Here is a 24,320-nt window from a genome sequence, read left to right on the forward strand (position 1 = left end):
GAATAAATAGACAAAATCTGCATATTTGTGATGGGATATTTTCAGGACTAGTTTATGAAATCAGTACAAATTAAAATAATTTCCTGTTGGGGATGAATAAAAATAATTCTGTTACTGATTTAGACATTTTTTTTATCTATAAGAAGTTTTTTAGCTACACTGTGTTCAAGTCGTCGGCTCAATTAATCAAACGCTTTAACATTATGGAAAGTGAAGTCTTTAATGTGCTTAAACCATAAGAACCAACCAACAACCTTGATTACCTTAAAGGTGGTATGGACGATTTTTTTTCAGCAAATTTTGTATCATATTTCCTCGTGGTGTGGATAAATCATTTGTCCTGCCACGTATCAATCATAAAACGCACCTACCGCTCACCTGCAGCCGCGTCAGGCTCGTCCCCACGTTTCCGCGTGCCTAAGCGCATGGATCTATCATAATATAGTTCCCTCAGTGTACGGGGCAAAATGAAGACGGAGAAAGACAGTTCGAGCTGACGCAGAAGTGGACAGAAATCTACGGGAGACGAGAGATGCGATGCACTCCGTTGCGCTAATAAACTAACGCACGTGTGTGTTGTATCGGTCCACACGGGGGAGTGCGCATGCACACTTCCGCCTGCGTTCTCAAATCGCCGAAAAATTGTCCATACCGCCTTTAATTAATTTAATTTGATCTTACTTTCTTAACTGGTTTGAGAATTTGATCTTTTGCCTTTCAGTTTTGTAGTTTGTGTAGGTGATGTATTGTAAGTAAGTAAGTAAGTACATTTTATTTGTATAGCACTTTTCACAGACAGAAAGTGCTTCACAAAAACACAGAATAAAGCAATAAAAACACAGAAAACTTACAGTGAGCAATACATATACAACAATATACAGTCAAATCAGTCCCTAAAGCAAATGCAATTAAAAGGCTCGACTTAATAAAAAGGTTTTGAGCTGACCCTTAAAAGCAATAACTGAGTCCTGTGATATTGTAGAAAAGAATATTTCAATTGAATTCACAACTCTTGCATTCGCATTTTCAAAAAAATAAATATATCCATTAGTAGTACCGGTAAAGTTGAAAATAAGGTGTAACCTCCCCTGTGTTCAGTGGGTAGAGTGGTAGAGTGGTAGAGTGGTAGAGTGGTAGAGTGGTAGAGTGGTAGAGTGGTAGAGTGGTAGAGTGGTAGAGCGGTAGAGCGGTAGAGCGGTAGAGCGGTAGAGCGGTAGAGCGGTAGTGTGGTAGTGTAGTGGTTTTAAGTGTCGCACATACATGGTTGTTGCCACTTCAGTTGTCATGGGTGTGCATTTTGGTCACTGTTTCCTGAATGTCTCTACCCTCTCTTTCCCCATTTCATGTCATAGCTATTCTGTGCAATAAAGTCAAAAGCTTTTTTTAACCATGGGTGTTATATTTCTAGTTGAAAGTAATTATTAGTACTCAGTCTAAGGATGTGGTCACATCATTGGACAAAATTCGAACTAATCCTAGACTAAACCAAGTCTACATCTGGACTAAACCTGGCTAAAACCAGGACAAGAACAGGACCAAATCATGTCTACATCTGGACTAAACTGGTCTTAAACCAGGACAATTGTGAACACACCCTAAGTCTCCACTCATGAAATGGCTCAGTGTGTGTTGATTCACCTTAAATTACAGCCTTTTGTGTGCGTCTGACAGTGAATCTGCACATTCTTGCTGTAGAAAAGGCTCCTTGACATCATCCATTAACTGAAGTCAGTTACTCATTTTACAACAAACATAATGTTGTCATCAACCACAGAACTGTTTGTGTGGGGTGTAAACCTTTTTTTATATTTATAGAACTCTGACTGATGCTGTATACGTCAGAACTAGAGGTAGCAATTTGATATTTATACTGATATTATTATGAAATATTAGTTTAAACTATATTCATATATATATATATATAATATATATATATATATATATATATATATATATATATAAATAACAATTTGAATAGCTCAGAATGACCCATTAAATAAACAAACATGAAACGTTGAATAGTTATTATTCCGCTGACTTGGATGAATTTGTTGTGTCCAAGTTTAAAATATATATTTCAATGCTGATACTAATATTACATATTTGATTACTTAAAGCTAGGGTTCTGCAATTAATGCAATTTGAATCAAGATCGAGATTTGGTCATGTAAAGTCTTCAACCCTCTGCCCCAAACATCTTTTTAGTGACAGTTTTGACTTTGGAAGAAGAAGCTTTCTTAAATGGCCCAGGTAAAAATGTATGTTTTGTTTATGATTACGATATAAATGCTGAAGGCCATTTTTATTTTGTTTTTGAAAATCAAAACTAATATCAAATTAAAAATCAAGAGTGATAAATATGAGGGAAAGAATTTGATAATTTTTTCGCCCCGCCCTACTTAAAGCTGTGGCGCATGATTTCAAAACCGTGACAGGAGGTTGTTAATGAATTAATATTCACATGCATTATGTTGCGGCGCGTAATCTGAACTTTAGTTTACTATTGTCACATCCATCACTCCATTGTATGTCATTGAGACAGCAGCAAAGGACACGGAGTTCTCAGGCACGGGTTAAATGACTCATAACCATTTGAACTTTGTCCTGGTCACACCTACAACGACAAGTACAGCACATCTCATCACGTCTCAACAGAAAACACCATAACATTATTAATCATTAAGTCTCCTGTGATAACTATAGCAAAACTTCAATATGTCAGGTTTCAATATTATTTTGTAGTATCGCGATATTTTGACAATCCAATGGAAATGTACTAAAATGTGTCTTTAAATATATTAGTTGAGGTGAGTGCGCTGTAAAATTACCTGCAAAAGTGCTGAAATAAACCCTTCTTTGAAAGTTTCCAATATTTAAAAGAAAAAGTATCAACCTTTTATGCACCATTTTTGAGTTCGTATAATAAATGATGTACCTGACATTCAAATCTTTCATATTTTCATAATAAACAACATTATTGAAGATTAAACGCATTGGTCACCTCAACTTGGGTGGGTCCTCTACATGTAAGTGTCTGATTTAACATGAAGAAAATTTTAATATTCTATATTCTAGATAGTAATATTCTTCTGCATAACTGTTTGAGCTAAACCACACTTGAATTAGCAGGCGCTGGAAAGCAGAAGTTGGGAAACAGATCTGACCAGAGCATCAGCAGCATGATTTGTCTGCCTGGTTTTCAGTTTTCATTATTTCATGTCCTCCTATAAACATCAGGGCTGTGAGAAGTATCGGACTGAGAAGTGCAATATGTGATATCAAAGCTTTAATAAGTACAGGCTTTTCTTGCTGTGAACTGTTAGGAACGTAGGGCAAAGGACAGTGTAATGACAATGTTTGCATCTATTTCTTTGATAATATCTGTATTTTCTTATTTAAAGGTGCAATATATATGAGAGCCTATATATTTTTCTTTTTTACTTGTATCCAAAAAAGTTACAAGGTTGTTGTGACAGCTTTAAATTTAATTTCATACATTTCGTTGGCCTCGTATTAAGTTTTTTGGCTTTGGAAAGATTTTTTACAGCCAAAAAAAACACTTTTCCGTCTATAAATAATCGCTATGATAAGTGTCGTTTTTTTCGGGACATGGATGACTGAAGAGGTCAAGCATCTTTCTGGCAGTCTTTAAATGCACTACTCAGGTCTTCAGGGCTTTAACCTTTGTAAAACATCTTTAGCTTGAATTTGAATCAAAGCCTGGAAATTGCTAGAAAGAAATACTGGTTAAACAAGTTTCACTGTTGTTTGTCTTGACTGAGATTAAAAGGGAAAGGTTTGCATTCAGTGTGAGCCTGTATTGGCCTGTGCAGTTGTGTCCTTGAGCAAATGTAACGTTCATGCAGCTGCAGGTGGCACCCTGAGGTCCAGTGGGTGTGAATAATAATGTGCGATGAGTGATTTGAGTTTAGACCAGCAAGTAATTTCAACCTTTAGACTCCCACTTAAAGCTATGGGTTTGCTTTTGTTTTTAGATCAAACAAGATGCAGATAAAGGAGCGCCGGGGCGTTAGTAAAGTGACATAATGTAATAGATCAACTAATAACAGAATGCATTTATCAAATAATGAGATCATCTAAAGGTGCGCTAAGTTTGAGGTTTTCTTACTTTTCTGGTGGACTGTCTGCCACCTGCTTGTCTCCATGGAGATTGCTTTGCCAACAATGGTCCACACTATGGCATTGAACTTATCTATCAGGCAATCAGAGGTTTTTACTTTTGGTTCTACTTTGCAATATTACGGTTTAAGCTTGACCCATACTTCAATGCCACTGGGACAAACTGTCAGAAGCAGTGGTTGCCCGGGAACCATCTCCAGAACTAGGCTTGGTCTGACTCTGGACAATTATAGCTGGAGGATTTTTGCTTATGGTGAATGTTTTGGCACAATATGACTTAATAACTAAAAGAAAACACTTAATACTGAATCCAGAATGTGACTATGCCATATATAATGTGTTGTTATTAATAGGTGTTGGGAGGACATTTGACAGATTCTCCTCTCCAAGCCCATATCTAACGTGTCTAGTTACAAGGTCGATTGTATAATGCTAGACAGTCCACTGAAGTTTGTCGGCTTGAATCCTACGCCTGATATCCGTGGTTTAGTGATTCCAGCTCCACAGAAGAATACTGTTGTTGTGTCCTTGTGTAAGACACTTCTGTAGAATTATATCACTATAGAAATTTGACCATTTACCATTTACTATCCATATGTTTTTGACAAACTTTTGCTTTTTACAGCCTCTTGTTTGCATTGAGGCTTAGTGTACCTTTTAAGTAGGGGAAGAGGAGAGTTGACTCTGGATTAACTGTCCCGCATTGTTGCTGTAGTTCACACATTCCTACATGCCAATCCAGGACAAGCAACTGTCCTGTGTCCTCATATCTCCCATTTTCTGTGTGTGTTGAGTCATGGCAAAGTTGTTTGCAGTCAGATTTGCAGGCCTCTCCATTGAGATGATTGTTTTGACCTGTGGTTGTGCTGCCACCCAGAGGCCAAAATATACGGTACAATTCATTGCATCCAGCGTTGCAGTACTTTGTATTTAGAGATGTATTGAAAACTTGATATTGTTACAGTTGCTGTTTTGCCATTGGAAAACCTTTTTATGGCAGCAAAAAGAGCACATTATGAATATAAATCAAATAAAGGTGCAAAGTGAAAATTCTTGGTGGTTATTTTAACAGTTCATGTTTTGTATCATACTTAACCCCGGCATGATGGGTCAAATCCAGAAGACACATTTTCCTTTGAGGACAATACATTGTACCTTGGCTTAACCTTAAGCCTTTTCAAGCATCAAAAAAGCCTAAACATGCCAAAAAACCTTGATCACGTCACATGTTTTTTGTTGCATTCATGTCTGGTAGAAATGCTGTCACAATTACGGCTTTTTCTATCGTCAATTACTGGTAGTCAAACCATTGCTAACGTGACAACATTAATGAGTGCTCTGTAGTTTGAACTCACCAGGGCGTACGCAAATCACTAGCAAATGCAAATCAGAATTGTTTCTGTTGGCAAATCACAAAGACTGGCGCCAGGCTCGTAAGTCATATTATATCATCTGAACAGAATCCTCCATTTTAAACCTATACCCCATTTCACGCAGGCCTTTGCACTACGTAAATGTAAGTACAGTATGCATAACTTTGCTCGTGTGTTTATTTTCTAGGGCCGCGTGGAAGTGGAGGCGGGAAATGAGAACATGAAGTTTGAGAGCGGGCCCTTCTCGTACTACGGCGTCATGGCCCTCAGCGCGCCTGGTCTGGGTGAGTCCTCCCTTTACCTCCCTGTCCCAAAAATAATCCCTGTGTTGTCCAAGGGTCTCATTTCGCGGGCAGCTGTTTGAAACGTCGACAATGCGTAACTGTGTAACTTGTCTTGAGGATGGTCCGCCCCCTGCTCTACATATTATTGCTTTGCTTGGAATGTTTCACAGCGTGGCATTAAACTTAGCTCACAGCCAGCTCAGCGTACGTTTTTTTGTTTTTGTTTTTCAGTAAAACGTCCGTAACTGAATAGACAAGATTAATGCCATATTGTGGAACAGTTCAGGAAAAAGCAATAACATCTCAACCCGAAAAGTTATTTAGTTTATCTTTAAAGAATAACGCATTGTTATCATTGCAACATTCATTATTTAGGATTGTGGATTTATTTAGTTGCAATATAACAACATTTTTATTGTGATCTTGCATTACATTTGTCTCCGGTTAGAATCTTAACACATTTTTAAAATATGCATCAATACATATGAAAGTCCTTCACTAGAAAAAAAACATATTATGTTTTTTTTTAACTGCACATTTAAATTTCCTGTTTTAGCAGCAGAAACAATGATGCACACAAACAAAATGTCATATTCAAATTCACATGTTTTTTGTGTCATTATTGACTGTTCTGAAGAGTTCACCGAGTGCATCAAGCGGCTCACGTGTTGACCGCAATGTAGTGTAACTGTCGTAAGCTAGGAGCTAGGAGCTAGGAGGAGAGCTAGGACCTAGCTCCACACGCCTTATAAACAAACAGTCACTCCTTCTTGAGCTATGTCGAAACTTTAATGGTTCTTTCAGGTTTCCCATTTGTTATATTTTTTTATTGCTAACTTTATTGTGCCATGTTTGTCTAAATTGAAAGCGGGTCCTGTTTCCCAGCTGCAGAAGTTGCCAAGATCTTCTGGAGGTAGGGGTGGGCAATACAGTGACAAATTCTCTCCCTGACAAAAAATACCGGTAGATCTCATTTTTACAGTCCATCGAAAATGGGCAATATCATCCCTGTAAATGTTAAGTTGTATGTTAAGTATCAAACAAAACGTGAAGAGAGTGTAGACACAAAAGTGCAGAAATATCACCCAATTGACAATCTTAAATAAGGTATAGCTTGTTGAATAGGATGATGTTTTTCCTAGACTACAGTGAGAATGTTCTGAATAACTTGATAAAAGTACTTTTTTTGTGTGAAAACTTCAATCTAACTTAAAATTATTTTATTTTTTTACACTGATCTTTTTGAGTCTCTCGATAACTTTTTAACACAAACTTGTTTTAAATGTGTTGAAACATGTCTATAAGCGTAATATTTGAGGTTTGATTTTCAGACATATGTGAAATGTCTATAATAAGTTAAAAATGTCCCTATTTACCCTTATTTGTACAATATTGTCTTATAACTGTCAGTCTTTTTTTTTTTTACAACAACATATTACTCTATTCAAATGTCGCACATCTTCAAAACAACATTCATCATATTATCTAAATTTTCATATATTGCCCACCTCCACTTACAAATCCATTTCAATATAATCTGATGCCTGTATGTTTTATTTTTGTTCCTCCTCGCTTCCCCCTCTGTTCTGTCTCAGTGGCCGCTCCCCGCCCTCGACACCTCTCCTTTAAGAGGTTTTCTCTGTTCTCTCGGTTGCCAGGTAACCTCCGGCATGTCTGGATGCTTTAACATTAGTGGATGGATGGTTTGCACCGAGTTAGGGACAAGTGTGTTTTAAAGGTTACATTGAGGATCCCACTTATCGGATGAAGGCTTTGCTTTAAGATGGAGATTTTCATTAAACCTGCACTTTCAATTGCAGCAAATAAGCAAGTAACAAAGGAACTGGAACTGTCCTTTTTTCAAATATAACTCTCAAAACTGATCTTAATTGTAATTATAGATATGTTTCCCAACTTACCCGCAGCTATATAAAATTCCTGGTGTAGGCTACGTTATTAGTTAAAGCCAAGTTTATCAATCTATTACTAAATTGTCATATACTATTGGTTTCAATTATAATTATAATATTTTACTATAAACAACATAAAGCTCATGGCTGAAACTGAAAGTATATTATATCAGGAAATGCAGCCACCAGATTGATTTAGAAAAAAGAAAAAACTGAATATTTTAAAGCTCATAATGTGCACATGACATTCTGTGGATCTGCTCTGTAGTCTTTAAACTGATTGTATATAATAAAATTGAAGAAATAAATAGAAAACCTAATATTTGAATCAAGAAAAGTAAAGACAATACAACCCCAGGCTTGTTTAGTTTCCACTAGCATCATATAACATCCACATTTTGTATCTATTGATATAGTTGAAGATAGTAGAACAATTGAAGCATAATTGAATACTTATATTATAGTACTTATTATTATACATATCATTATTTCTATACTATTATCCATATATTCTTTGCATATTTCACTGCGTGAAAAGTATAGGATTTAGAAGAATAGCTAAATATTGTTAAAAGCAAAAGTAGAATTGTTTCTTTAGTGAGCGTTGACTCTCATACATTAAATTGAAATGAGGTCTGCACAATTAAGGCACCCAAAAAAAAACACTATCACAATTATTTGGCTCATAATTGAAATCACTATTATTTGAACAATTTCTTCTGTAAACCCTCTGTCCAAATTAACCTGTAGAGAAATTATAGACCTAACATAGATTTAATTTGTAACGTTTTGTGACCTGGCTTTTGTTCTCGTTTCTGAGGGACAAAACTAGCGTACACATCAGTAATTGCATTTTCAATTACAACATGTTTGTGATTAAGTAATAACTGAAGTGACGATCATAAATTGGAATAATTGAACTGCCCTACAAAAACCCTGAAAATGCTCAAACAGAAATCTTAAACTACCAAAACTTCTTTGTGTGCGTGACAGCCTTTCACTAACATTAACAACAATAGTGCAGTTTAACCTCTAACAGCGTAAATGGTTGTAGTTTGTGGTTTAACTGAGCACGTTAATGTTGTAAAAGCTAATGAACTTGACGTGTCCAGGTAAAACTGTGTCCCATGACTCACTGAGGCCTCCTACTGGACGACTCACACCCATGGGTAAAACCGCGACACGCCGCAGATGGATGTAGTGCGTGCATGTGACGACTCCCTGGATGATTTGGAGGAAGTTGGCATGTCACTGTGAAAACTCCTGACAATTGAATGACACACACAAGACTTAATTGTTTAAGTTTCATTCTGAAGAGCTGGAAAAGTACTACAGACGATGATTCAGGTTTTGTAATGAAGACAATAACAGACTTAAGTAAGATTTTGTCACATTGTGTAACAGATTCTACATTTTCATACAGTGACACTGCAGGAAAAAAACTTGAATTTAGAGGTATCAATTTGAATTTTGTTTTGTTGATAATCTACGTAATTATGAGATTATACTTAATTAGATTATGAGAAAATGTAGTGCAAGATTTTAATGAAGTAATGTCTTCTTATTTAAAAAGCAAGGTAATTTATGAGTATAAATAGTCAAAATCGAATCTATTTGAGATGAATAAATACAGCTAGGTTTAAATTTCTTGGTTAATTTTGTTGATACAAAAATGTACTGAGGGTTTTTTGATATCTTATTTAATATTTGAGTAAACTAGACCTAACTTAAAATTAGAGTTGTCAAATTCTTGTTGAGTACAGGTTGTAAAGTTTGGTGTCTGTAGGTGCTACTTTAAGGGGTGATCTTTATGTGTAGAAAATGGCCTTTGAGTTTACAATGTCCCATATAAATCTATGGATCCAAATGCATTAAATTAAATTATAAAAACATATTTAAATGCAGATTGGATAGACACAAATGTGTTCTGCCTGTAGTATCTCAACACAAAGTAAAGGTAACGTAAAGTAAGGCTGCTTTATGGTAAAAATCGAATTGTGATGTGGTCGCTGCTTTCGTGGGGTCAACATAGTCATTCAGTAATTCTCCTTTTAAAGCAGGTCTAAGACTAAGGAGCAAACAAGTGATAGTTGTAGTTAAAGATAATATTAAAACCTTGTTCTTTTATCATAAAAAACATTTAAAATTTTGATACACAGTAAATGTATTGGCATATTGCCCAGCCCTAATTTAAATACTTTTCTACAGTTTCACTTGTGTGTGCAAAACCTTCAGCATATTCATCGATTGCTTTTCATTTGGTTATTTTCTATCTGAATACTGCATTAATAATCGGTTTCTTGCATATAAATGCATGGTGTGTCTAAAATAGTCGTATGCATATGTGTGATTTTTTATTTATTTTTTGCAATTAATATTTTAATAACTTAAAAAAAATAAAAGACATTTGTGTGTCGACTTATTATATAATCATTGTTTCTTGATTAACTGTAAATCCAAAAGATATACATATGTTTAATTGAATGCATTGTTTTATTGGTAACTCATTTTTTAGAGAACCGTGTGTAAATGTGAATGTGTAACAATAAATGAGTGTTGTAGTTAAGGCCATGACGATGCTTTGACTGGACAACCTAACTCTAGTAACCTCTTCTTTTCTTAATCCTCAAAGTCTCATGTGTGTTATCATTATTTGACACTCATCAGTCATTCTAATAATAATAATAATAATAATGGCTGTAACATATTGACTGCCTTTTGTCTCTCATTTCAGAAAGTACTCACACTGTAGAAAATGTTCTCTACATGAGTTACGATTAAAGTTGCACTACGCCACTTTTCTGGAGGCGGGTGCGTCACCTGCTTGTCTCCGTGGATGTTTTTGCTTAGCCTGGAATTTTTAAATCAACAGTATGGCAAAAAAATATATATATCTCCATGGAAACACCACGTGGTATTTTTGTAGCAATAGATTTGCCTGTAGTCGAATCAAAGCATAATAGATAAGTTTAATGTACTTCTCCATGGAGACAAGCAGCTGGCAGAATCTCCACCAGAAAAGCTTCGTAGTGCACCTAATTTGAGTATGTTTGACTAGTTGAGAATACTTTACTGGGTGGACCAGGATTATTGTACTTATTTCAATATTTACGAAAGAGTTTAGTGCGCTGGCCTATTTATTTTATTGGCTAAATTATATTCCAACTAGTTGAAAATATCATAAAACACATATAAGGAAATATACCTTTACTCAAAGCTACTCAAATCCAGATATGACATGATATTCTGAATTCAAGTCATTTTAAACCAGGCTAGATGTTAATTTTGTTGCAGTGCAAGTCCAGAGAGATCTAACACTGACGACACAGTTCCAATGCTTGTCCTTGTGTATGTTTCAGAGTTCCGCTCCCCGTCTCGCATCAGTGGACTCAACCGCACGGCGTCTCTGAGTGGAACCGACCGGACAGAATCTCTGTCCATCAGCGGCAGTAACAGCCAGCTCAACAACAGCCTCCCCGCACAGCAGTACATCCCCGACTTCAACGTCCACGCCCTCACCGACCTGCAGTTTGTCAAGGTGCTTTTACACCATTTACTATTACCATTGTCCAGAATAATATCCATACATTTGTACAAAGAAAAACATTTAAAAATCCATTTCACAAAATTATGTCTTTGTGTTTTAAAGAGGCCCTATTGGGGCTGAGCCACCTACTTATCCTTGAAATGTTCCACACTACTGCATTAAACTTATCTATCTTGTATTTATACGATTACAGGTGTTTTCATTGCTCTAAAATCTAAACATGCCTTGGAAAACATGTATTCTTACTGTGAGTGGGGTCGCCTCGCCACAGATCTGACCTGTAACTTGGCCTGGTACCATCACCAGCTTGTCTCCATGGAGACGATACGTTTATTGTCATACTGTTGCAAATTTCAGCCAAATCAATAGCATGTCCATTGAGATAAGCAGATACTTGAACAGTTACAAATGCATCTTTAATAAATGTGTTGTACTGGTAAAATTACAGCATTTATTATAGAACAATACAATTTGGACCATTGCCATAGCGATAGACATTCTAAAACAAAATGTTATGTCTTTTGAATTGGCAAAAGTTCTTAGAATGTTGCTTATGACTGGAAGCTGAGACCCATGAATGAGGTGTGGGATCGTTATCAGTAAAAGTCATACTTTAGTGCAGTGGTCCCCAAACTACGGCCCGCTGAACCTTTCAATCCGCCCGCCAAGCTTGTCCAAGGTATATTAAAAAATAATATATTTTTTTTAAATGTCGGAGTCAAACTCATGATACTGTGGCTGGCCATTCACTTTACCTTTCGCCTGTAATGCCCACATTTCCCCAAGAGATGGCACTGTCCCCTCTAAGCTGCGCCTGCGCAGCTGCGCACTGCTCGCACATGAGATCTATGGCGCACAGAAAATAAAATTCACCACAAACGGTCACTGGGGCCAAGCAAGCAGGAAGCGCAAGTGTTTGACACACTGTAGATCTTATGGACAGTAGAAGCACTGTCCAGGGGACACGTTGCGTTCTCTACATTTTTAGTTTCAAAACGCTGTGTGTTTTATTACAATCAGAATCATATTCACTGAGAAATGAGTCTTATTAGTCCTGCAGCGCAGCACGGACCGCGGCCCGAGGCGCAGCGTAGACCTGACTCACAAGTCAAAAGACACATGTGCATCATTATCTGGACCATATTTCTGTGTAAATATCTCATGTCACAGTAACACTCACTCGATGAGTACGTGCTCAGGAGCAGATGATCCTGATGTGAAGACACAGGTAAATCGGCTCACACAGAGTCTTCAAGGACAGAGGGGACACTAGAGACAGAGGGGACACTAGAGACAGCTGTGATTTGTTCTAAAGCGGGTCTAAAGCAGGACTATAGCGGACCGCTGCTGCGCCGCGTGCGCCACGTGACCCCCGGTTTAAAAGACGCATAAAAACTGCGTTTATTTCTGTGTAAATATCTCATGTTACAACGTGGGCACCTGCGGTTTATGACAGGTGCGGCCCTGTTAGTTTATGAATAATATCATCTAGAAATGGTCTTGAAGTGGCACATTTTGGAGAAGCTGATGAGCATAAAGTCACAGCAAGAAGCAAACGAAGCATCAGCCTGGACAAAGTGTCCAACCACTGTAGAAGTGAGAAGGACAGAGGTGCAAAAATGTAACATTAAAGTCAAAATGTTTGCATATTCTGGTGACATTTATTAAGATTTTTTATTCATGGATCTTAGTCATTCCATGCTGTTACTACTAGATCATTTATGGGTAGAAGAAATGCTAATAAAAAAACGGTCCAACGACTTTTATGCTTCACTGAAGGAAACAAAACCTCTGGAGGACGTACAGAAGATGCTGGTCTTGTTTGGCTCGACCTGCATATGTGAGACATTCAGTGTCATGAACATGAACAAACGTCACAGATCCAGCTTCACTGACCAACACCAAAGGATCGATCCTGAGAATTGCCACAACAAAACTTACACCAGACTTTGATGCAAAACAGGGAAATCAACAACACTGTTCCCAATGATATTGAAGGTCAATTTTCCTGCTGTGTTTATTCAACTGAAATGTAATTAAATTAATCATTATTTAATGCATTTGGAAAACAATTTGTACATTGAGCCTTGCATTTGTTGCTTTGTTACAAGTTACAGGTCAAATCTTGCGTGTAATTTATAGTAATTCGTTAGTTCACACAAACACACCATATTTTCCTGGCCCGGCCCCTCGGTCAAATTTTAGAACCCAATGTGGCCCTCGAGTCAAAAAGTTTGGGGACCACTGCTTTAGTCTATTATTCATCTCATACACTGGTGGTAAGCGTCATCTGATGGAAATTCCAAAAAAAACATTCAGGCCTAAAGAATCTTTATTGCATTATTTAACTGACTTGCTAAATTATGCCGGGACATCCATTGTTGGTAGATCTCCCTCCTTTGATGGACAACAGGTCTATACTAAAAGTATGATGGAAAAAGCAATCCATATTTGATACATTAAGTACCATACATACACATTTTTGACTATAAAAAAGCATATATTACAGATTAAATACAGGTATAATTTAAATTTACTCGGTTACCAATACTAATGTGCTTTCCTGTGGACAAAAGGGGTGCTCCGTGTGGCTCACAGGTTTCAATCCAACGTGTGCAAACTCGTTCCCCTTTAGGCTTGTTTTAAATCTGAGTTTTTTTTACTGTTTACAAAGTACTAAGAAAATGTGTCAGATGTGGCAGAAGGGATGAGTCATACTTTAAAGGGTTACAAGCGTTTTATATAGGCAGTATTATTACCGATAATTCAATTGGGAATTTTTACCTTTTCTGCCACATTTTCTTAGTACTTTGTAAACAGTAAAAAAAACTCAGATTTAAAACAAGCCTAAAGGGGAACGAGTACATTGTACAAGTACTTTGTCCCACGCAGTTTTCAGCTGCTCAATAAACTGTAATTCGAGTACTCTGTTTGACACATGGACTGTATTTGAATGTCGCCTGTCGGTGTCTCATTTTCAGTCTTCTTTACCTTATGTAATGATTTAATTTATTTCTCTCATGTACAAATAAATAAATGATGACCCTTCTCTGTAAATGTTCATAATAATTTATATTTAATTTGGAATATATATAAAAATAAGAATGATTGTGGGAAATGCGTTGCAACAATGAAATTTCCCCATGTGTGGACAATAAAGGAATATTTTATCTAATCTAAGTTAGTTTGTCATATTTCAAGTTCACCAAGTCATTTTTGAAGACTACTTCAGACGTCGGTAATTAATTCTGTCTATCTCGCCTCTAGCACTCACAAAGCTTTTAGCACATTGTTAATACACTGTACGCATGCGTTCATTTTCAGGGGCGTGCCCGGCTTTAGAACAGGGTTTTTCAGACGGCCAAGTGAAACTGGGGTGGACCGTCCAACAGCAGCCAGTCAGCACACTGCTTTCTGCTCTTACACACTCGCTGTGTGAAGGAAAGGTTTCGCAGGTCTTTCCTTCCTGCTGCTGTCAGACTTTATAACAAACACTGTTAGCCCTGAACATGTGCAATACTGATGTAACCATGTGTAATACCTGTAAATAAGAGTGTTCTGTTTTGTTTTTATTCTGTTTACTTACCTGCTAATAGTATTACCTATTACCTAGTCTTGTGTTAGCTATTTTTACTTTATTTTATTTTATTCTATTATCATTATTTTATTATTATTATCTTATTTTTATCTTTTTATTTTTTATTAATCTATTTTATTTTATTTCCCAAGACTTCTATTAAGAGTGTTTTGTTTTGTTTTTTAAACTTCCTATAATCTGTCCTTTCCTCCTGTTCTACTGCGTTGTAAGAACAAAATTTCCCCTTGTGTGGATATTAAAGAATTATTTTATCTTATCTTACTCCCGAGTTGACGAGTTATAAAATACTCACAATAATAACTAATCCCAATACTCTCGCTTCAGTACGATTCTTGGCTACCCTACGCACCTATGTAACTTCATATTTTGTCTCATCTTAACCTACAGATCACCAAGGCGCAGTACCAGAACGGTTTGATGGCATCCCGCCTGGACAGCTCTCCCCAGTCTCCAGAGAGCATCCACAACACGTCCCCTCTGGACCCCGCCGTACCCCTGGCAACCAGCCCGGCCACCATCACCACTCCTCTGCCCTCTTCTCCTCTGGCCATCTCAGACCTGAACGGGCCAGACTCGAACATGCTAGAAAATGTACCGGACGAGACCACGTTACTCCTCCAAAACGAGGTCCACATCCCCAACAGCGCCCCGAATCACCACAGCGCACTGGACAACAGCATCTGACCCTCAGCCCGGCCCACTCCCGCTGCACATTTCAGCCAAGAGAGACACAAACTGTGCTCGGGAGTGGGAACCGAGCAGACCCAAAGACAGTGGACATGCCAAAGGAATCACTGCAGAAAATAACATCCACAGAAATGAAAATGGCTTGAATTCTGAATATTAATTTAGTTTTAGTAGTTTTGACAAGTTTTCTTTTGTTTTGATTATTGTCCTAGATTCACGGTCAGTTGTTACTGATCATTTTTAAAAGGGAAGAATGGTTCAAGACATTTACTCCAGGGACTGATAATATAGCTTGGAACAAAGAAATAGAAAATCTATATATATTTTAACCTATCAGAAATAACTTGAAACAAATCCAAAAATCTAAAATGGGTTCTCAAAGTGGGGTGTGTGTATATTTTGGTGAATTTAGGTCAAGAAACACGATCAACTACTCATGTAACTGTTTTTAAACCAGATTTGAAATGTTTTGCCTTTAGAAATTATAAACGCTTATAGTTCCAACCTGAAAATGTAGGAACTGGTGATCGACCTAGAACCCAAAGAAATCAAAATGACTCAAAGTGTAATATTCTGAATTCAAGTAAATTTTACTCTGAAGATATTGCATTTTTGCGGTGAAACAGACACTTGGAGAATCTAGTCGTTTTGTAAACCTGTGCACCTTCATGTAATTGATGAACCTCTGCTACCTTTCTTTCTCTGTCCCAATCAAAAGACTCAGGGAGACCCCACAACCCCATTTGTCGTTGCCTTCCCTCCCAAGCCACTGTACGCCCCTAACCCAAAACAACTCTGCCTTATGTGTAGCAGTCCTCACTTGATCTATCGCACCAGCTAGACGTCAAGGAACACAATACCTTATACCTTCCATTAAGGTTTATAGTGATGAACTGATATTTATTGAACTATATGTGCGTTTGGATGGAATATTTACCGTTCTTTGCCTTTCCCTAGTGGTTTGAGGATTGATCACCTCTTGATGGCTTTCAGATTCTATAAAGGGATGATGGGGGGCGAGAGGCTGTTTTACCTGTTGCGTTTGGGATCGTAAGTCATAAAGACAGTCATTTTGGGGTGAATCCGCCATGTTGTCGTAAAATTAAAATAGTAAAAGTAAAATTACCATAGAGATGAATTGGTAAAAACGATATAAAAAGTAATTGAATGAGCCAAGGAGTGACCCCAATAACTGCAAAACCACTGCTTCTAAATAGATTTATTGCATCAGTGTTCAATTTATTTATATACTACGCCTCACAGGCTTTACAAAAATGTATTTGAAAACTTGGATTATCAAACAAGAAGTGAAACCTAATGAATCATGCTGTCTACATAATAACCATTGTCATTTTAGTTGTCTGCCGCCCCATCTCTCTGAAATATTATAGGCCTGTTTGAATGTTATGTCATCTGAAAACCTGCAATATAGTTAGCGAATCTGTTTCTTGACAATCAGTGTGAGTGTGTCGCTCGGAATGTTTTTTGTTTTGTTTTTTTTCCTTTTACGTTTGACTTAATTGTCTCCAATCGTTATTGTAGCAGTTGCTCTGATGTGAAAACAGTTGCGGTTCTGTGCCTGTTCTGTGTCTGAACTAAAGCGTGCATGTGACCAAAATGGCCATCAATTACATTGGTGGTAACACAACCAAAAGAGGGAATCAAGTTCACCTCATGACTAGAAAATACTTACTATAGAGTTTATTTATTGTATACTTCAATGCGAGTGTGTATATAAATATATTTTATTTGTGAAATATCGGATGATTTTCTTGCTTTGTGATTTTACATTGTGCTTCTTTTTTATGTTTTAATTGATTTGGTGGGATTGGGTGCACACTGGTATATTTGTAAATTATCGTTTTTTTGTTCTCCCCCAAAGCCAATCCGTGAGTAAGAAACATTACACTCCATTTTTTACTGTACCTGTTCACGCCTGTTCTTTTAAATTAAAGGTATAGACTGCCAAATACTGTGACATGTTTTGTGTTTGATTTGGAGTTGAATCGGAATAGATTTTGTGTCATTGTGCCATATTTGGGTGGGTGAACTGTAAATGTAGGTGGGCATATATATAATGTGCCATACACATTTGGGTGGAAGGGTTGATTGGAGAGGCAAGAGTCTAGTCAAGCAACCAGAGACAATTTTAGAAAATATTTGGATTGACGGGCCTAAATGTTGGAAACTTCCTAAACTTACATGGATCTAAGTAGATAGACAAAATAATCCAATTTGACCTTCTGTTTGAACTTTTAATTATGGGTACACATGCAACATACAAATTTGGGGCTAAACGGACAAAATCCAGCGCTTAACCTTGACCAGACCTAAACGACTGGAACAGGACCAAAGCAGGTCTACATCAGCACTAACCAAGCCTCAATTGACTGACTGACTTGCCCTAAACGTATTACATGAATGTGCTTTGTATTGAGAAACACAGTCTTTGTCATAATCTCTGTTTACTACCGTAGAACATATCTTCTTAGACCCAATTGGAATAGAAGTTGGTCTGATATTGTTTTATAAAATCAATGTATTAACTTGATGGAGCTATTATCCCTCTCAAAATGTTCTTTGTTAAGGTGTTTATAATTCAAAACCTCTATCTTAAAGGACAGTTATAAATAATTAAATGCCATATATCTTTCTATTTCTATATAAGTGGTTACTCTACTACTGTACTGATTTTGTTTTTTAAATGGGAAACAGCATTTTCACAAAATTAGGAGTAACTACTGTATATTTTTTTAACTAATACTAGCACTTACACTTATACACAGGAACAGTATCTTCCCCAGAAAATACAATTTATCTAATCTATTGCTAACTGTATCTTTCAACAGTGATATTATTTTAAATAGAGTCTGTACTTTGGCCCTTTATACAAAGTTGTCTCTCAGTATTAAATAAGAGGCTAAACATTGTCATTCTAGTAAATTAATCAAAAAGATATAATGCATTATTATTATTTTATATTTTTGATAGTTGTGAATAAACCAATAATATAAATGTAGGCTATTTCTATCGCCTACAAATTTTAGAGAAGACATTAACCTCAAACATTTTTTCTTCAGACCTGTAGTTTTGTGGATATTTACAAAAATCTTTACTCGGAGTGGATATTTCATAATCAAAAGCCATAAGATAACTAACACTATTGCACTGAGCAGGAAGTGAAAACAATCCTTTTGAGATGTGTGTGGCAGTTGTGAAATCACAGCTGAGGCTGCTCCCGTGCTGTGACATCACTGGGAATTTCAGCAGTAAAACTGGAAGTGAGTCCAGGTTTCAATGGGCTGAGACTGTGATTAATATCCACCAATACTGCTTTGAGCATTTAGGCTTGTGGTATCTAGTGGGGAAAATACATACTTTAAATATACTTCTCTTTAGGTATACAGTAATTACAGCATTTAATAACAATAAATTAAAACGGCTTTTTCCGGATCCTAGGCTAGTGCATTGTTCATTCACCTCAAACTATTAATTATTTATTGGGCATAATGATAAAAACATGGCTTTCACTCTGGGCCTACAGCCTCTTTGACCTTCACATCCAATGTAAAAATCTAGAATAAGCTTGGTAATAATAACCGATTGGCAGATATAAATCCAGATACAGAAATAGTCTTTTTTGGTCTTTTACTTATCACTTTTAGATTGATCTAAATTTACTAAAGGTCCAATGAATTAATGCATTTGAGATAGAGCCATGCATATCACTTGTAGATACACTGTAATGTGAAAGTGATCTGTGTCTGTTTGCAATTTCCCCAACATTTCTGTCCTGTCATGTTTATTATCACACACTTCCTCTTTGGCTAGAATAAAGTTTATAAATTGGAATGTAAAAGTGCATAATCTTCGAATTACTTACATAAAAAATAAAGAATAAAGTGTGTAAATTGTTTTTTAAATTAAGATTTTTTTTGCGCCCCAAGTCTTTATTTGATAGGCAGTCATAGCGGGAAGGGGGGAGGGGGGAGAGAGGGGAGAGAGGGGAGAGAGACAGTCGGCAAGTGTCAACACTTTTCACTGCACGTGGTCGTCTCAAGAAAAAAACAAATCTGTTGAAAGAACTTTAAAATGTACTGCCCACTGGTCGAGTGGTTGAGGCACAGCACAAGTATGTGGTTCCAGGTTCCAAGTGCAGCCAGCAGCAGTGTTATGAGTTCAAATCCTGACTGACGATTTACTGCATGTCCTCTCCTCTCTCATCCCCATTTCACCCTGTCCTCTCCTGAATAATAAAGCCTACAGCCGAGGGCCATATTCGAATCCAAGCAAGTAGCGGAGGGCCGGCCCGCGATCATTGGTGTGAAAAAAATAAATAATAATAATAACAAAATAAAAGATAAGATAAGATGTTCCTTTATTGTCCACACATGGGGACATTTTGTTGTTGCAACGCAGGTATATTTATATATATATATACATATACATATATATATATATATATATATATATATATATATATATATATATATATATAGAATATAGAAACTAAAATCTTTCTAGAGGCCGCGGATTAAAACATGCCGAGGGCCACATGTTGCACCTGGGGCCACAAATGCCCAGGTCTGGCCTAAAGGGGGGGGGTTAATTTTAAAAAAAAAATTAAATATTAATTGGCATGTTTGGCGGGCCGGATTATAAAGACAAACGGTCCGTATCTGGCCCGAGGGCCGCAATTTACCCAGGTCTGTGTTTGGATGTATCTATCCATCCATCCATCTTCTGCCGCTTTATCCGGGGCCGGGTCGCGGGGGCAGCAGTCTGAGCAGGGACTCCCAGACTTCCTTCTCCCCAGACACTTCCTCTAACTCCTCCGGGGGGATCCCGAGGCGTTCCCAGGCCAGCCGAGAGACATAGTCTCTCCAGCGTGTCCTGGGTCTTCCCCGGGGCCTCTTCCCGGTGGGACATGCCTGAAACACCTCCCGAGGGAGGCGCCCAGGAGGCATCCGGAACAGATGCCCGAGCCACCTCAGCTGGCTCCTCTCGACGTGGAGGAGCAGCGGCTCTACTCCGAGCTCCCCCCGTGTGGCCGAGCTCCTCACCTTATCTCTAAGGGAGCGCCCAGCCACACGGCGGAGGAAACTCATTTCGACCGCTTGTATCCGCGATCTTGTTCTTTCGGTCACTACCCAAAGCTCATGACCATAGGTGAGGGTAGGAAAAAGTGGTTGAAGTTAATGTATTTGGAATGAAAAACATGAAATAATGCACCAAATCTTATATTAATAGACTCACAGTGGGACAGACACTTTCATTTATGAGTACTTTTACAATGAAAAATATTACTCAAGAAAATGTAACTTAAGAAAAGGTAACTGACGGGTACCGACCCCTGTAAATAGGTATATAAGTTGATTAAGTCATAAATCACCTAAATTAACCCAAAGAATTAACAAAAGTGCTCAACTATGGTAAAAGTTAAAGCTATGAAATACCAGACACTCCTGCTTCCGGTTTCCTGCATTACCGTGTGTCAACACGCTGTGAGTCTTCAAGGGCTGTAAATTCCACAAACAATAATAATGTTACGTCACTGAGGCAGGGTTTGATATTTCCTCACTTCCTCTGATTTGAAGATGGACCGGCTAGTCCAGCAAAGCCAATGAAGGCAGACAATAGATAGGAAAAAGAGTGTTTTATTGTTTTCAAATGTGGTCTGTTTTAAAGCTAAACTATCAGTCAGAGTTTCTGAAATTAAATTTTGCAACTTATAAGCAGATGACTTATAAATCGTCTTATCAGTCAATTTATAAGCTGAGTCAAGATGACCACAACTGAACCTTTTTCTACAATGGAACACTCCTGGACGAATGAGACATTACGCCGACAACTTATGAGCAATTAATTCTAACCTAGTTGTCAAAACAACTAAAATGTGTAACGTTTAACAAACAACAACACCAATTTTATAACATGGCAAATCCTGAACAGTTAATTATAAACTCACAGCACAGCAGGTTGAAAAAGAACAGTATTTCATCATCGCTGCCCGTCACCACGCCACTTCCTGAGCTGAAAGGGAAAATTCCCTTCCCTTCTCCGATATAAATACCAGAGGGCAGTGCACAGACAGAACAGAACAGTACTGACAAAGTAACTACTGGGATCTTATCCAGACTCATCAACAACATCTTATTTCCCAAAAGCATCAGAGGTAACTATACTTTATTTTGGTTGTTTATATAAAAGCCTACCTGTTTTTAGAACTGAGATATTTATTTACAGTTTCTTTACTTTTGCAGCAAGTCAAAAGATGGAATCAGAAATGATGTGCCGTGCCAGCCGTTTGCCGAGCCCTGTGAACTTTCAGATTTCCCATCATCCTCTGACCATGAGGCGAGTGGTGAACCTGGTCATCGCCATGGAGCGCCTCAAGAACAGCGTGGCCCAGACCCTCCTGAGCCCCGACTTCAGAGATGAGAGTCTCCTCAGCATCATGTTGGAGAGCATCGTAGAAGGTATAACCTGCAGACCTTTACAGCTGTCATACCCGTATCTCTGCACTAAAGCACTGTTCTATGTGAACTGTGACTTATTTTCACTTGTTTTTTTTTTCATCACAGAGAAGGTTGTATCAGACCTGTTTGCAGCAAAACCACAGTTCACAAAGATGGGGGATCATGAGCCGAAGCCCTATTACAACGTGACGGACAGCCAAAAGAGGAACCTTGTGCTGGCTGATGGCAGCATGAAGCTGCATGCAGTCATGCTGCAGGGAGGCAGCACCAGCCGCAAAGGTGAACAGAAAAATAACAATAATCACAATGATGTTTTCATGATTTCATAACAATGATTTCATTGATTTCATTAGCTGTATTTTTAATTGTATTATTATTTATTTATTAAAATAAATGTTTCCCCTTAGTTCAACTGAACATGTCGACATATCGACCCCCATTACCAAGTGCTGAGGCAAGACCAGTGGCCCTGGGGATCAAAGGCACAGACTACTACCTTTGCTGTCACAACGATGGAAACGAGCCAAGCCTTCACATAGAGGTAAACCATTTATAGTTATGTAGGGCTACTGTATTCACACTCAGTTCATTTAAATGTCATGATGTGATTTTGGTGGTTGTGACTCACGAGTCTCCCTTTTATTTCAGACTGTGTCAAACAAAGACCAGCTCACAAACATCAGCACTGACAGTGACATGGTTCGCTTCATTTTCTACAAACACGACACTGGTCTGAACCTGAGCTCTCTGCGCTCCGCACGCTTCCCTGAGTGGTACATTAGCACTGCGGAGCAAGACAATGTGCCTGTCCAGATGTGTGCAGAGGCTTCCAGCTACAGCACCTTCAGCTTCCAGGTCCAACGCCAGAATTAGACCCTTCCTCTCAGCTAGCACTGAAGCACTACTGCTGCTCCCAGCAACATTTCATTGTGTAGTATTGTATGTACAGAGTATAATGCCAGTGTAATGACGACAAATCATATTTTGCCACAAGGAGTCGCCATTTTGCTACATGTAAACCTATTTATTTAACTTATGATTTTTATTTATACAAATATTTATATTTAATGGTACTGTTCATTTTAACACACTCAATCCTAAATAAAATGTCAAAACATATTTTCTGTTGTTCCGAATGTATTTATATTTTGATCCCAAATGTACAGACTTCATCACACATACATGTGTTTCAAAGACTATATCATAGCCTGTGTACGGTATAAATTAGCCAAAAAGGTTATTCATTACAAATACTCACATAACTGTAACTGAAAAGATTTTTGGGGTAATTGTGTTTTGTATGATTCTAGCATAATTGTAATTTTAAATCATAGAAGTTACTGTAGACGTATATAAACTGCTCGAGGGTTCATGTGCTTTGTGGATCTGGAGAAGGCTTTCGACCGTGTCCCTCGGGGTGTCCTTTGGGGGGTGCTCCGGGAGTACGGGGTCCGGGGCCCTTTGCTCAGGGCTGTCCAGTCCCTGTATGACCGGAGCAGGAGCTGTGTTAGCATTTCCGGCAGTAAGTCAGACCTGTTCCCAGTGCATGTTGGACTCCGCCTGGGCTGCCCTTTGTCACCGGTTCTGTTCATAGTTTTTATGGACAGAATTTCTAGGCGCAGTCAGGGGTCGGAGGGTGTCTGGTTTGGGGACCACAGGATCTCATCTCTGCTGTTTGCAGACGATGTTGTCCTGATGGCTCCATCAAACCCGAACCTGCAACATGCACTGGGATGAGAATCAGCACCTCCAAATCAGAGGCTATGGTTCTCAACTGGAAAATGGTGGCTTGCCCTCTCCAGTTGGTTGAGATCGACAGGCGGATCGGTGCAGCGGCTGCAGTGATGCAGTCGCTGCATCGGACCGTTGTGGTAAAGAGGGAGCTGAGCCGAAAGGCAAAGCTCTCGATTTACCGGTCGGTCTATGTTCCTACCCTCACCTATGGTCATGAGCTTTGGGTAATGACCGAAAGAACAAGATCGCGGATACAAGCGGTCGAAGTGAGTTCCCCCCAGAGGGTGGCTGGGCGCTCCCTTAGAGATAGGGTGAGGAGCTCAGTCACACGGGAGGAGAAGATCACCTGCTGCTCCACGTTGAGAGGAGCCAGCTGAGGTGGCTCGGGCATTTGTTCCGGATGCTTCCTGGGGGTCTCCCTGGGGAGGTGTTTCGGACATGTCCCACCGGGAAGAGGCCCCTTGGAATACCCAGGACACGCTGGAGGGACTATGACTCTCGGCTGGCCTGGGAATGCCTCGGGATCCACCCGGAGGAGTTGGAGGAGGTGTCTGGGGAGGGGGAAGTC

At 38.4% G+C, this 24,320-nt stretch overlaps 2 protein-coding genes across 4 annotated transcripts in view; both read left to right on the forward strand.

The window, feature by feature from the left end:
• The window catches only part of LOC140346381 (metal transporter CNNM4), a 46,802-nt gene extending 29,289 nt beyond the window's left edge, over positions 1-17,513 (forward strand). Inside the window, exons 5-9 of one of the 3 annotated variants that reach the window (XM_072432406.1) lie at positions 5,701-5,797; positions 7,393-7,455; positions 8,820-8,876; positions 11,067-11,245; positions 15,240-17,513. In XM_072432406.1, coding sequence (XP_072288507.1) covers positions 5,701-5,797; positions 7,393-7,455; positions 8,820-8,876; positions 11,067-11,245; positions 15,240-15,536 — 693 coding nt within the window. In that variant the 3' untranslated portion in view covers positions 15,537-17,513. The remainder of the gene's footprint in view (positions 1-5,700; positions 5,798-7,392; positions 7,456-8,819; positions 8,877-11,066; positions 11,246-15,239) is intronic. The other 2 variants (XM_072432404.1, XM_072432405.1) reach the window with 2 other exon arrangements.
• A 4,138-nt stretch (positions 17,514-21,651) lies between these two features.
• Positions 21,652-23,107, forward strand: LOC140346383 (interleukin-1 beta-like). The gene is made up of 5 exons (XM_072432407.1): positions 21,652-21,714; positions 21,803-22,018; positions 22,124-22,297; positions 22,426-22,559; positions 22,667-23,107. The coding sequence occupies exons 2-5, from the start codon at positions 21,814-21,816 to the stop codon at positions 22,889-22,891; spliced, it is 738 nt and encodes a 245-aa protein (XP_072288508.1). The 5' UTR covers positions 21,652-21,714; positions 21,803-21,813; the 3' UTR covers positions 22,892-23,107.
• The last annotated feature ends 1,213 nt before the right edge of the window (positions 23,108-24,320 follow it).

This window comes from Eucyclogobius newberryi, unplaced genomic scaffold, assembly GCF_026437365.1.
Source record: "Eucyclogobius newberryi isolate DKJ021-1_F unplaced genomic scaffold, fEucNew1.0.hap1 SCAF_6, whole genome shotgun sequence".
Classification (NCBI taxonomy): domain Eukaryota; kingdom Metazoa; phylum Chordata; class Actinopteri; order Gobiiformes; family Gobiidae; genus Eucyclogobius; species Eucyclogobius newberryi.

Bases quoted from the DNA above. Each gene is read 5' to 3' on its own strand.
- LOC140346383 (XM_072432407.1), top strand. From the start codon at position 21,814: ATGGAATCAGAAATGATGTGCCGTGCCAGCCGTTTGCCGAGCCCTGTG. The intron at 22,019-22,123 runs GTATAACCTGCA...TTTTCATCACAG, and splicing joins GTTGGAGAGCATCGTAGAAG to AGAAGGTTGTATCAGACCTG. The intron at 22,560-22,666 runs GTAAACCATTTA...CTTTTATTTCAG, and splicing joins AGCCAAGCCTTCACATAGAG to ACTGTGTCAAACAAAGACCA.